The sequence below is a fragment of the Pristiophorus japonicus genome, chromosome 12 (assembly GCF_044704955.1).
Source record: "Pristiophorus japonicus isolate sPriJap1 chromosome 12, sPriJap1.hap1, whole genome shotgun sequence".
NCBI lineage: Eukaryota > Metazoa > Chordata > Chondrichthyes > Pristiophoridae > Pristiophorus > Pristiophorus japonicus.
In genome coordinates, this window is record NC_091988.1 from 58,791,521 (window position 1) to 58,806,323 (window position 14,803).

Sequence of the window (14,803 nt, forward strand, 5' to 3'; positions counted from 1 at the left end):
CATTGCACCAACCTCTCAATTCAGTCTTTCATTCTGAAAGAGAACGCTGACACCCTACCTGTGAGAGTAGCTGCTGCCTGGTATGTGACAGGTGGTTGTTGACTGGGGTCCACAGAGCCTTGTTGAAAGTACTGGTATTCCTGCGAGTACTGTGCCGATTGCACACATTTCATAGTTAGTGTGGTGCACATAGAAGAACTCTAATTAAGACTGCACTTTAGAATATCCGTATATAAAATACATACAAGGCACTGTCCTGCGTTTCCCAGTGAAATAAAACGCGAACTGTCGTGGTACAGATGGGATTTTGTGGGATTCTTTTTCGTTTCCTCTTCCCATCTCCTTTTCAGGGCTACCTTTACCAGCTACCATTCCTTGGACGAGAAGACTGGACAACAACCTGTTCCCAGGTTTTTGTCAGTGTTGCTCTGTAATTGGCAACACAGTCCCTGAGAATGGCCCTGATGCGACTCTTCCTTTCATTTTCCATTCCTTCTTTTTTGCAAGGAAGTGCCTAGTTTCTACCAACAACCGCTCCATCATCCACCCCCACCATTATCAAAAACTCATTCTCAGTTGCTTTTAACTGTTGAGACTTTTTGAAAATATACATGTCCAGCAACACTATTGTCTGCATTATAAAAAACATAATACTCAGCGAGTTTCAAGATAATAACATGTCCCAGGACTCGGGAGGACCTTCATAAACCATTCAAACTTTACTTCTGCAGTTCAAGTCATGAGAATCTCCTGGACTATTCAATTTATCTGATACTCGCATATTAATTTTCATCAACATTGGGGAACAGACAATGCTGACTGTACACACAGTAGCATGACCATGCACATCATTTTGGTAGCAAATGCTGCCATTCTGATGCATGTGGACTCATTGAAGATGAATTATAACGATAATGCCAAATGGAATATTTTGCATATTATGCATTTTTAATTGAGGGCACGGAGCTCTGTAGCGGGTTGGCACACTACTACTAAAATCCGAGCTCATTGTAGCTCATCCTCTCCTTTGGCTGTAAGGTTAAGTAGAAGGAATCTGGGCAGTATCAACCCCCTTCCAATGGGCGTGGGCCCAAAACACAGAATAACCTAGAACCTGGCAGGAAATTGGAAACCTGACTCAAACTCTGCGACTGGCCTGCACTAAACGTGATCTGGCAGGGCAGGTTACTAACAGCAAGAGCCCGAAGTGGAAAATCCCCCACCACTAATAGTCCGCCCCTTTGAACACAAAGAAAATGCCAAAATATATATAAATTAAAAAGGAATTCTTAGGTCACGAACAGTACATCACCTGCTGCACAGAGCTCACACCCAACAAGGCCCCAGCTCAAGAACAGTGCCAGCATTACATGCTGTTTTGTAAATGAGGTTGAATTTATGAACATTGAAACAAGAGTCTGGACATAAGCCATGGAGCACATAAATATAATTATTATTGTAGAACTGTACAAAAATAAATTGGATTGCACATATCACTGCTTGTAGTCATTCATTTAGCAGAGAACAAACAAAACTTTGAAGCGTTTGCTAAATATTTAGCGCATGTTTAAAAATAGGCTTATTGGAGGATGATGTGCCACAGCATGCTGGTTTTCCGTATCATTTTCGCATAGAAGGTAGGACATGGAGCCAGTATTCCCCTTTCCCCCCCGTCCCCAGCAAGGAACTCAACTCCTATCTTAGCCACATCTTAATGAAAAAGGAAGCATGCACACTTCGGCACATGAAGGAGAAGGAAAAGAAATAGCATCACCAGGACAGATTGTGTACACCAGTTAGAGCAGGGCTGGCTGCTTTAAGAGCCTGGGAGTAGGTAAACACGGTGACGCAGGAAACATTTGAATTCTTGTAGGATTGTAACATTTCATCAAGTTCATGAAAGCTTTGATAATGGTAAGAAGGCTAGTGCATCTAAATGCACAAGAGCAAATTTCTAATAAAAATCCAAAAAGCTAAGATTGCTGCTCAACAATTTTTGACCACTATTGTAGTGATATTTAACATTTATATAAATAACTGCTAACTCAATTTAGTTCCCTCTCCTTTTAGTTATCTCTCTCCACATTCCCGGCTCCACATACAATAACGCTACCAGAACAAGGATGTGCAAACAACCTGCTCCCAAGTCTACTAATGCCCTCTATAACTAGCCACTCAAGTGCATTTGAGTGGTATTTGGAGTTAACGTTTCATCCATCCATTCTGCACTCAACCCCTCCCTCCACAGCCTTACTCAGATAGGCAAGAAAACTGGAAAGGTGGGACACTGACATGCTGAGCAAGTGACAAGCGACTGGAAGAGAGATCTCAGATCAGACGCTTACAACTCTCCAGTTATACAGCAAGTCTATAGCCGGTAAGATTTGCTTGATTTTGTTTTGGAGCAGAAGGTGGGAGGAAGATTTTTTGGTGGCCGTCATAAACATTAAATTTTTCCAGATCTGAGCTTCAATTCCTGCAACTTTACTGACTCAGAGGTGACTATTGAAAATTCATGCAACAGTTAATTGGACTCAGAATGACTTAAAAATAGGAACAAAAGGATAATTATCTTATATTGCATTCAAAGCATTTGATTCTCTCGGCAACTTAAACAGAGGGGAACTAATTTCCAAATGTTTTTAAATAACTTCATTCCCTCGGCAATAATGCAAAATAACTAACCGCAAAAGGGATTTGATCTCAACTATTAATGTATTAGTAGTTAATGGCTATCTCAACTCTGCTGTTGAATGGGTGCTTAATGACACACTCACTTTTAAACAGTCACACTTATTCAGCATGTACTAAGAAGTGGTTTTATGTTCCTCTCTGCTATTTGAGTCTTTAAAATGCAGAGTTTAGCTCCTTGCACTATCCTGGAGTAACGAATCTCTCACTTTCCTTTGCTCCCATGGTTGGTAAAGTTTTATTTTAGGTTGTACTTCTTGCCCCTGGATTCCCTACCAACCTGTGAATAATGTTGGCCATAGCTATCCGATCCAGACGGTGGGAGGTAATTGTAATCCAGGTTCATTGGATCTGAACCCTGCTGAGCCTTAAAGAAATATCATAAAATGGGACAAGTCAAAAGTAGAAAATATTTTAAAAGAGTTAAGAAAAACAAACACCTAAAATTACAATTAATGGGCCAAAAATTGCGGCCTCGCCGGGTGCATACTGGAAGACATGTTCCTGCGCGCTGCACAGCGAATGAAGGCCTCCGACCAGAATCCTATGTTCCTCCAGGACCACCAAGTATTTTCGTAGATCTTTTTCGGGTCGGAGGCGTTCGTCCGAAGGAAGCTTCCGACTGCAATTTTCAGCCCATAATTTGCAGCCATATTACACGAGTGTGCATGGATTTGCTCAACTTTGGAAATGTACATCAAAATATACCCATATCAAAGACAGTTAATGGTGCTTCCTCCTACCAATGGATTTGTTTTGTAATATAAGCTAGTGGCAGACATTTTGTTAAGCATATTCTGCCACTCAGCACTCTGGAGACAGTATAGCTCAGAGTACATTTAGGATGTCTCAATAAGAGACAATACATACACAACATTCACCAACGGCCAGCTTTAGAGCTTTAGAACATAAGCCACAAAACAATGTAACACCAGATTAGCAACTGTATGGACCAGACAATCTGGTGTAGAACAGCTATATGCACTTGATGGGAGTATGACGCTCCAAATTAAACCATTAGAATGTGCAAAAACAATTTTGCATGATTTATTCTCCCATTTTCCTTCCATGTGGGATGGAAAGACTATTGAAGTGCATTAATGTACTCAAGATATCCTACATCTAAAAGCAATAAAACACTCAGTTTCTATTTGCAGGTACTTGGTCACAGACATTGAACTGTGGTAGTGCAAGCTATTGTAGAAAATCTGCATTTGATCTCGCACACCAGTAGCAATATGACAAAGTCAGTAATTTACCATCAAATGGAATGTAATATTCCCATTTCATGGCACATTACTGAATTGTGATATTGTTTATGGTTCCCATCACACTTTTAGCAATTCAACTGAAAAAAATCTTTAAACAATTAATTTTGAAGTGCAAAATGTATACCACAAGGTTTTACCTGGCTTGATGACCACTGAGCTGCTGCAATGGCTGTACTTGCAACAGTCATGGCACTGATCCGATTTCCATCACCAAGAAAGAGATCCCTGAACAGGAAAGCAAGTTGAACATTTACAAAACGATCAAACTACATGATCATGGTTGAGTTTGACCAAAGCCAGTAATAAACAAATCCAGGCCCCATAACAGATTAAACATGGACAATGCAGACATCTATCTGAGAATTGTGAAGTGTTGGGAGTCTGTCCAATCGCGCTAAATCTGGCAGTATGATCAAGTGACCGTGCAGATGGAACTTAATGCTACTTCTGAATGGCACAGTAGAACAGCGTGTAACATATCAGAATGTTCCATCATTTTCCACACACAACTTATTGATTTCAGCTGGATTGTTGGGTGATGGCAGCAAGCACAGAACAAACTTCCTATGAGAAGGGCAGAGAGAGGAGAAGGAACTCAACTTGTGCTATTCTTGTGCCTTTATCCAACCTGCACTTTAACAGAAGATGTTTCTTTAAAAAGCGAACACAGGATAAGTGCAGCTCCAACACACTGCACCTGAAATGGCAGATTGAATCTAGAATTTCCCAGTGAGTTTTCAAATCTCACATGTTCAGTCATGGGAAAGCATGAAGCATAGGCCAAACATTTCTCAAAAGGAGGCAGAGATCAGTGTCCATAATTCCAGTGCTACTCTTGCATACCTCCAGCACTCAGGCATGCAGCTTCAACGTAGATTTCAGTCTATCATTTCAGTGTATGGCACAGGGGTGAAATTTCAGGGAGAGATAATTTATAGGGTTGGTTTCCAACCCTTATCTTACCTCCCCAGTCGCCTAGGCTCTCAAACGGATAGCTGGTCCAGAGTAATACTGGCAGAAGTCTGGGAACAGGCTTCCCACCCCAAAAAATGTGTTTAGCTGAAGGAACATTTTGTGATGTAATGGTACCAGTGGCAGATTTAAAACTAAATCTGTTTAGCTTTGCAGGTCAGTTACTTACTTCCTTGCACTCTTTGCAAAATCAACACCAATAGTTTTGCCATCAACGCTCAGTGGTGGCTGTAAGGACTGCAGTATCTGAAGAAGCTGAGACGCCTCCTGTAAATTGCAGAAGGGGAGGAAGACAGCGAGTGGTCAATTTAATTGCATTAAGGATGGTTTCGCTTGAGGGGGTCATCAGATGTAGTATCCATGGTTTTCGAGGAGGGTGTGGGTTGGCGGGCAAGATTCCAGTTCACCCGTTTCTTTTTGGTGGATTTACTGGTTTTCACCTTGGTATTCTTTTAAGATTTTGAAGTTGTTCACTTTTGTTTCAGTATTTTCAATAGTATTTCTTGACAGCTATAGTTGCGCATTTGGTTTTAGTGTGCAGCATTGTTCATCATAATGCTTCAATAAAAATAATTTGTGGTTCCTCCATTTGCTCCAAATAATATTTAGCTAATCCTAGAACTACTACAGACTTGCAACAGCTAGCTTCAAGATGCATGATTCTATCTGACTAAAAGTAGTCCAAAATTTAAACAAACTTAAAAAGGGAATTGGAAAATACCAATAGTTTTATTTATTCAAAGAAAACATCGCTGCAAAGTACGTCATTCCTCCTACCTAGGTACATTAACAGTGAAAGTCCCAATTCCTTTACACAGTACAGAAAGAAGGCGTGCATTTGTATGGCACCTAATGTATCAAAGCACTTCACACAAATTAAGTACAGTGACCATTATGATTTGGAAGACATGCAATTATTTAATGTATTCCAAAAACAAGCAACTTAAACGACACAACCAAATTTGCTTATTCAGAACAGGCCTTTTTGGGGAGGGGGACAGGGAACAACAGGAACGTGGGACTCCAAAAGTAGTAAAGCTATACTCCCAATAAATTATATTAATTTGGAAGAGAGTGCGTGCACAGGAAGCCGTCACATTACTTAAGAGCCTATATAAAGCATGTTACAATAAGGCACCCTTTATAAGTCTGTATAAAACGTAGTTTCTGGGCTGTATAGATTTGACAGTCTCCAGACAAAAGAATTGCTTGCCTGATCAGAAAACATTAAATTAACCTGTATGCTTGTCCATTTAAGTGCTTCTTAAAAAAATATACTTTAAAAAAAAATATACAAAATATACAGATTGTAGTGTTGCATGATTTCGTCCCAAGTACCAGCAGCTCTGGTTAGGAAAGCCAATGCTGTAACAGGTACATATAGGCCATTAACAAATGTACATTTAAGTATAATTATGGATTTTGGTGATACACTGGTTTTTCACCTTTGGGAACTTGAGATTAAATTCTCAGTGATGGGATGAAAATCTCATGTTCACTAAAAGGGTTCAGTGAAAAATCAATGTTGCTCAGTTCCTAGAGTGTATGGGCCCAAAGCGTAGAACTGTCAAATAATAAATTGTGGGCAATTTTATTCAGAAAGGCCAGGGACCATTTATATGGGAGATGGAAAATAACATGTGTGTAGTGTCGTGCTCTAGCTATGTGGTTACATCATATCACTGGGCTCATTTCTCAGCCTGAGCATCCCTCAATTGGATAGCATAACATTCAACAAAAACTAAACAGAATATAGTGAATAGAAGATACAATTCATAAGTCTCCCCAAAGACAGATTACTGGGTCATTTTGTTCTGGGTACAGTCTGTTATAGATCAGCATTTTCAGGTTTCTCTGAGCAGATACCTACCACCTCTCAGCTTAAGGTACTGTATGGTGAGCAATCTAAGGAGAGGAAGAAATCAAACTCAAAACCACATGCCTCATCACTAACATTGTACCAACTAAATGCTTAACAATCAAAACTCACCACAATAGAAGCCAGCTGCACAAAAGCAAAGCCCCTGTTCAGTTGGGTCTGCTTGTCCTTAATCAGCCGAATATTGGAGAGAGACAATGCAGCATACGGAGAAAGAGCACTTAAGATGGACTCCACCGAGGTGTGGGAGCAAATATTTCTTAAAATTACAGCTGTTAAAAGGGAAATAAAAGATTTATTTAAATCTGCAAGACATTAAAATAGCATACACTATATATCCAGCATACTTCCACATTTATATGGAGTCAAATTAACCTCAGAAATCTGTGCCATAGTTAGAAAGACTTGCATTTATATAGCGCTTTCACGACCACCGAACGTCTCAAAACTCTTTACAGCCAATGAAGTATTTTTGGAGTGTAGACACTGTTGTAATGTGGGAACTGTGGTAGCCAATTAGTGCACAGCAAGATGCCACAAAGAGCACTGTGATAATGACCAGATAATCTGTTTTTGTGATGTTGATTGAGGGATAAATATTGGCCAGGACACCAGGGATAACTCCCCTGCTCTTCTTCGAAATAGTGCCATGGGATCATTTACGTACACCAGAGAGCAGACAGGGCCTCGGTTAAATGTCTCATCCATGGAGAGTCAGCCTAGATTTACGTGCTCAAGTCCTTGGAGTGGGATTTGAACTTACAACCTTCTAACTCAGGCAAGTGTGCTATCCACTGAACCACAGCTGACACATGGTTTTAATCAACTAAGTGTCAGCCGTTGCTCAGTTGGTAGCACCCTGGCCTCTGAGTCTAGGCTGACACTCCAGTGCAGTACTGAGGGAGTGCTGCACTGTCAGAGGTGCTGTCTTTGGGATGAGACGTTAACCAGAGACCCCACCTGCTCTCTCAGATCCCATGGCACTATTTTGAAGAAGAGCAGGGGAGTTATCCCCAGTATCATTGTCAATATTTATCCTTCAATCAAGATCACTAAAACAGATTATGTGCTGTGCGCAAATTGGCTGCCGCGTTTCCTACAGTACAACAGTGACTACACTTCAAAAGTACTTAATTGGTTGTAAAGCGCTTTGGGATGTCAGGTGGTCGTGACAGACGCTATATAAATGCAAGTGTTTCTTTTCCTTCAATGTCTCACTGCCCAACCAGTTTGTCCAACGAGTAACTGAGTCATTCACAGCAGAAAGGATCCTGGCCTGCACCTGGTTAATTGGTCTCCGCCAGAATAGCAGAGGGGAAACTAAATTGACCCCAGCGCTGCCCTGGAGGGGGGGGGAGAAAAGAGAGAGGGAGGCGAAAGAAAGTGGGATTTTCCACACCGGATCACTATTCAGCAACTTCTGCTGTGAGTGCATACATGTGTATATGGATAGGTTGGGATCAGTTGTGACAAAATAGCCTGGTGACAAGATTCATCCTATAAATGGCCACCTGGACAAGACACCTGACAAACTGGCACTCACAGAACAAACGAATCAAACACATTCGAGATACAAGAGCAATGGAGAAAATGACCAAGAAAAAAAAACTTATCCCATTTGTCTCTAGACATGAATGCACAACCCAACAAAATAAGTGGCCACTCTACCAAATACAATAATGTTCAATTGTTTCAACAATATGCATAATGGGATATTCAATTCAAACCAAAACATGAAAAGGCAGTGTCAGAAAGGCAAAATTTATCTGAGGCAACAGAAAGTGCTCTTCTAGAGTTATTGAGGGACTTGGCTAATGCGAGTAGATGGAGCTTCCTTCAACATCTGGCCCAAGAGTGTACTTGACACTACATGCTGGAGTGGAAAAGTAGTGGGGTGGGGATGGGGGTGACACATTGGGCTTCACTAATACCACATAATGGCAGCCAGCATCTTTTAAAGGGGAGGTGTACTCTGGCTGCAGACAGCAGGGAAGTACCTCTGAACACAGAAATGGCTGGAAGTAGTAGAGGGGGCACCCAATGCAATTTATATTTATATAGCAGCCTTAACGTAGTAAAATATCCAGTGCTTCACAGGAGCCTTGTCAGACAAAATTTAGCACCGAGCCACATAAGCAGGTATTAGGAGAGGTGAGGCCGAAAAGGTAGGTTCTAAGGAGTGTTTTAAAGGAGGAGAGGGGGACTGAGAGTATTACGGAGGGAATTCCACAGCTTAGGACCTAGACAGTTGAAAGCATGGCCACCAATGGTAGGGTAAAGGCAATCTTGGATGCACAAATGGCCAGAATTGGAGGAATGCAGAGTTCTTGGAAGTAGGGCTGGAGGATGTTCTAGAGATAGGGAGGGGCGAGGCCATGAAGGAATTTGAACAGAAGGATGAGAATTTTAAATTCAAGATGTTGTTGAACCGGGCGCCATTGTAAATCAGCATGCTCAATGCTGATGGGTGAATACTCAGAGTGTCTTGACAGGAGCTTCCAAAGAGTCACACATCCACTCCAATAGCAAAGCCATGTGAGTGCTGAGGCGCAGAGGTGGGTTAATGGGACCTTCCTGCCCACTACCATCATGACTTGCTGAGCAAGTTTATCACATGACAAGTCAGGTGCTGAGGAAGAACAGTATCACAAAAGGGTCATACAAAAGTGTAGAACCCTTATTTAAATATTTTATTTATCGTCTTACATACTTTCCTGGATGCCTACAGAACAACCCAATTCACTATAGCTGGCAGCGCATTTCCGGTGCAGAATAAGCGTCTGCCTGTCACATTGGGCATTTAAGTGCCCATTCTGTGCAATAAAAATGAGCGCGGTGCCAATGAATTTCTCGGCCAGTGGCTTTGGTCTTCCCACCATTACAGCTCATCCTAAACTGGATGCAATACAAGAGGTATTGCATGATGGATAATGAATAAGTGGAAATGAATACAGGTTCTAATAATGGCAGAGAAAAAACTTCAAGAAAACGTTATAATTTAAAACTGTTTGACAATCGTTCTACGGTTTAATATATATCGGGAACCTCTCACTGACATGAATGCACGGTGCAAGATTAATTATGATAGTACTAGAAAATTATTGAAAAAGCAATTTGCAATGATTACCAGGGAATTCTAATATACACCACAAAACACATTGTAGTGTAATATAGAAATGTTGTTGCTACGACTGTAGTAAATAAACAGAGTGGAAATGCAAAGAAAACCATTTTAAACTTACTATCACTGTAGTAGTCAAGTGACTGTTGAATTTCTGCTGATGCAGGGTGCTGATCTTGTTCCGACTCTGAGCAAGAGAAAAATAAGAACTAAGTTTCATTACAAAATGAGACCGCTGGTAGAAACATAGAAATTTATAGCGCACGAGGTGGTCATTTCGGCCCATCGTGTCTGCACCGGCCGACAAAGAGCCGCACGGCCCTTGATCAGCAGCCCTAAAGGTTACATATAAACCTATGAACAATGATGGAAAGGCAAAGAGCACCCAGCCCAAACAGTCTGCCTCACACAACTGCGACACCCCTTATACTGAAAACATCTACACTCCACCCCAACTGGAGCCATGTGATCGCCTGGGAGAGGCAAAAACCAAATAAAAACCCAAGCCAATTTAAGGAGAAAAAAAATCTGGGAAAATTCCTCTCCGACCCATCCAGGCGATCGAAACTAGTCCAGATCATCACCCTGGCCGTATTCTATTCCCTGCAGTACTTACCATTATATCTGCGCCGTCCAACAAAAGGTCATCCAGAATAATCCCAATTACCAGCTCTCGGTCCGTAACCCTGCAGGTTACGGCACTTCAAGTAACAATCCAACCATCTCTTAAAAGTGGTGAGGGTTTCTGCATCCACCACTCTTCCAGGCTGCACGTTCCAGATCCCCACAACCCTCTGCGTAAAGAAGCCCCCCCTCAAATCCCCTCTAAACCTTCCACCAACCATCTTAAAACTATGCCCCCTCATAATAGACCCCTCCACCAATGGCAATAGACCCTTACTATTCACTGTGTCCAGGCCCCTCAATATTTTGTACACCTCAAAGAGGTTTCCTCTCAACCTCCTCTGTTCCAATGAGAACAAACCCAGCCTAGCCAATCTGTCCTCATAACTAAGAGTCTCCATTCCAGACAGCATCCTAGTAAATCTACTCTGCACCCTCTCTAGTGCAATCACGTCCTTCCTATAATACGGCGACCAGAACTGCACGCAGTACTCCAGCTGTGGTCTAACCAAAGTATTATTCAATTTATGCATAACCTCCCTGCTCTTAAATTCTATGCCTCGGCCAATAAAGGCAAGCATTCCGTATGTCTTCTTAACCACCTTATCCACCTGGCCTGCTACTTTCAGGGATCTGTGGACAAGAACTCTAAGGTCCATTTGTTCATCTACACTATTAAGTGGCCTACCGCTTAATGTGTATACCCTTTCCTTATTAGCCCTCCCAAAGTGCATCAGCTCACACTTCTCTGAATTCCATTTGCCACTGCTCTGCCCACCTGACCAGTAGATTGATATCCTTCTGCAGCCCATGACTTTCCTCTTCGTTATCAACCACAGCCAATTTTAGTGCCATCTGCAAACTTCTTCATCATACTCCCTATATTCAAATCTAGATCGTTGATATTCCTTTTTTTTTAAATCAACTAGAAATCATTCAACATTACAAAAGGTATTGTCAATGTTTTATGGAACAAGACTGTCAATTTTCTACACATGTACACAAATTTCTAGACAGCATTGATATTAGCTGAGTAACTCTACAGTGTCAAATACAATCCTTCATGAAGTTTTATTGATATTGTTAAAATAATTGAACAAAGTACTTCACATTGAAACTGCCCTTTAATATAGCTGGGCTACTTCCCTAAACTAAGCCAGTGTTGACTCCCCCAGCATCAACTGGAGTGAGAGTGCCATGACATAAATTCCTTTATTTATAAACAGTTGGAAAAATAAGATCAGAGCACAGGTGAGAATGTATACAAATTCAATCAGCCTGCTCACATTCAGCGATCATATTTTTAAATAAATATTTCAGGAATGATTATTTCAGGAATGAATATTGCTCACACCGGGTGAAATGAGGGCAATCCTAGATTTGAAAACTAGGATTAGGAGTTGAAGTCAGTTGTTGGGGCCAAGGAAACCAGTAGAATTTGGATGTGCAGGACTTTGTGTAGGAGAAGACGCAATTTAACTAAAGCATGGAGGTGCGGAGAAAAGGGTCAATGAGCAGAGCATTCATTCTAAAGGAATGAAGGCACTGATTAGAGCTTCAGCAGCAGTGGAGGAAACATAGGGGTATAAGCATCCAATGTTTCAGAAGCAGCCTTGACAATAGATTGAATGCGTAAATTGTGCTATTTTCAGAAGTAGCCCGAGGGGAAAATCAGGTTGGTGGAAGAGGTTAGAGCCAGAAACATATGGGTGCTGGGAGGAGCTGTAAAGAATGACTTTGGTTTTGGAGGTGAGCCAAAGGAAATTTCAACTCATCCAGAAATTAGAGTTGGGTGTTATCTGCACACACATGGAAGCTGGCCAATGTTGCCATGGGTTACATAGAATATACAGCACAGAAACAGTACACAGATGCAGCCCAATCAGTTCATGCTGACGTTTATGCTCCACTCAAGTCTCCTCCTATCCTTCCTCATCTATCAGCATAACCCTCTATTCCCTTCTCCCCGATATGCTTATCCAGCTTCCCCTCAAAGGCATCTATATTATTAACCTCAACTACTCCCTGTGCTAGCGAGTTCCAAATTCTCACCAGTCTTTGGGTGAAGAGGTTTCTTCTGAATTCACCGTTTGATTTCTTGGTGACTATCTTATATTGATGGCCTCTAGTTTTGCTGTTCCCCACAAGTGGAAACACTATCAAAACCTTTCATAATTTTAAAGAGCTCTATTAGGTCACCCCTCAGCCTTCTCTTTTCAAAAGAAGAGACCCAGTCTGTTGATCCTTTCCTGATAGGTATAAGCTTGCAGTTCTGGTATCATCCTTGTAAATCTTCTTTGTACCTTCTCCAGTGCCTCTATCATTTTTATAACATGGCAACCAGAACTGCACACAGTACTCAAAGTGTGATCTAACCAAGGTTCAATACAAGTTTAGCATAACTTCTCCACTTTTCAATTCTATCCGTCCAGAAATAAACCTTAGTGCTTGGTTTGCTTTTGTTATGGCCTTATTGACTTTTGTATTTACACTCCCAGATCCCTTTAGATTCTTATTTTCTAATAATATGTGACCTCCTTACTGTTCTTACCAAAATGCAATACCTCATACTTATGAGATCAGCCATGATCTTATTAAATGGCGGAGCAGGCTCGAAGAGCCAAATGGCCTACTCCCGCTCCTATTTCTTACGTAATGTTGGAATTCATATGCCAATTATGTGCCTATTCTGCAAGTTCATTAATATCTTCCTGTAATTTGTTGCAGACCTCCTCAGTGTTGACTATCCCTCTTAATTTAGTCTTCTCTGCAAATTTAGAGATTGTATTTTTGATTCCAAAGTCTAAATCGTTGATGTAAATTGTGAACAACAGTGGTCCCGGCATTAATTCTTTTGCGAACCCACTTCCTACCTTCTAAATGCTTTGTGTCTTGGAGCCAGCCAGCTATCCATTCTGCTACGTGTCCTTTGACTCGGCAAGCTCTGACCTTATTCATTAGTCTATTATGTGGTACCATATGGAAGGCCTTTTGGAAATCTAGATATATGAATTATACTGCTTTACCCTTGTCTACTCTCTCTGTTATCTCTTCAAAGAATTTAATGAAGTTGGTCAAGCAAGACTTTCCCTTTTGAAATCCATGTTGATTATTCATTATTATATTTTTGGTTTCTAGATGTTTTTCTATTTTCTCCTTAATAGAGATTCCTTTATTTTTCCAACTACCGATGTTAATCTGACTGATCTATAGTTCTCTGTACACATTCTATCTTCCTTCTTAAATATAAGTATAACATTAGGATGGTATGTAAATATTGAAGAGGAGGTGATCAAGAAGGTAATCGTGGACAACTCCAATTAAGAAGTTGAGCTCCTTTAAATGGAATTGAAACTAGAACTTGGCAACAGTGAACCATGCAGATGACAATCTGCAATTCAATGCACTGCAAAGAAAGCCTCCTGAATAAGGCTTGAAGCTGATATCAGTTCATATCTACTTACCAGACTTTGAAGCCCCACACTTGAAACATTTTTCTCGTCTCTTGAAGTTATATATGCCGCACTGTATTTAAGTTTATAAAATGTTATAAATATCAGCAAAATATCAGAAACTGACTTATACATGAAATCCAGAACTCTATATTACAGTTTAAAAAGTGCAAAATTACACTCCAATATGCAAGGCGAAATATGCATTGAATATTCTACAATGACAATTTATTTTTTTTAAGATGTCAGGAATTAACAAAACACTTCACCGTTTTCCTTTACAAATAAACTTTAAAAACATTTACTGAGATTAGACACTATGAAAGTATTATTGGTTTCTATTCAGTAAAGAGACAGCACTCAACACCATGGATATGGAATTAACTAAAAAGTACCTTTTTTCAATAACACTGTTTGAAAAGCAATCTGGTAGATCTAACATTACCCATCCTCCAAAAAGTCATGGCATGTTCTAATCTATCAACATTTTAAAAAGACATTCATATAGATCCATAGGTGGTGTGCAATCAAAATACCTTGCCACAAAGCCAATCTTCATAAGCCTTTGGTCGTGGATTGCTGTAGTGCATGGTGACATACTTCCCCTGTATAGTCAGGTATTTCTGTAAAAAATAAAAGATCATTTAGTACCGTTTCAAGAAAAAGTGTCAATATTCCCATGGCAGTGCACACTTGTAGGAGGGGAGTTATTTCTCCCAAATTAGTGTATAAATGTATGTATCTGCATTTATGTATGGACTGGGAACAGGGAGCTCAGGGGGTTAGGTTACCT

General features: G+C 40.7%; 1 protein-coding gene across 8 annotated transcripts in view; it reads right to left on the minus strand.

Annotated features, from left to right (window-relative positions):
- LOC139277281 (RNA-binding protein 5-like) overlaps nt 1-14,803 on the minus strand; it is a 47,137-nt gene that overhangs the window by 10,124 nt on the left and 22,210 nt on the right. For all 8 annotated transcript variants that reach the window (XM_070895540.1, XM_070895537.1, XM_070895538.1 and 5 more), the window contains 8 exons: nt 14,547-14,633; nt 14,023-14,083; nt 10,056-10,121; nt 6,925-7,085; nt 5,104-5,201; nt 4,100-4,187; nt 2,972-3,058; nt 59-149 (listed from right to left, as the gene is read on the minus strand). In XM_070895540.1, coding sequence (XP_070751641.1) covers nt 59-149; nt 2,972-3,058; nt 4,100-4,187; nt 5,104-5,201; nt 6,925-7,085; nt 10,056-10,121; nt 14,023-14,083; nt 14,547-14,633 — 739 coding nt within the window. The remainder of the gene's footprint in view (nt 1-58; nt 150-2,971; nt 3,059-4,099; nt 4,188-5,103; nt 5,202-6,924; nt 7,086-10,055; nt 10,122-14,022; nt 14,084-14,546; nt 14,634-14,803) is intronic.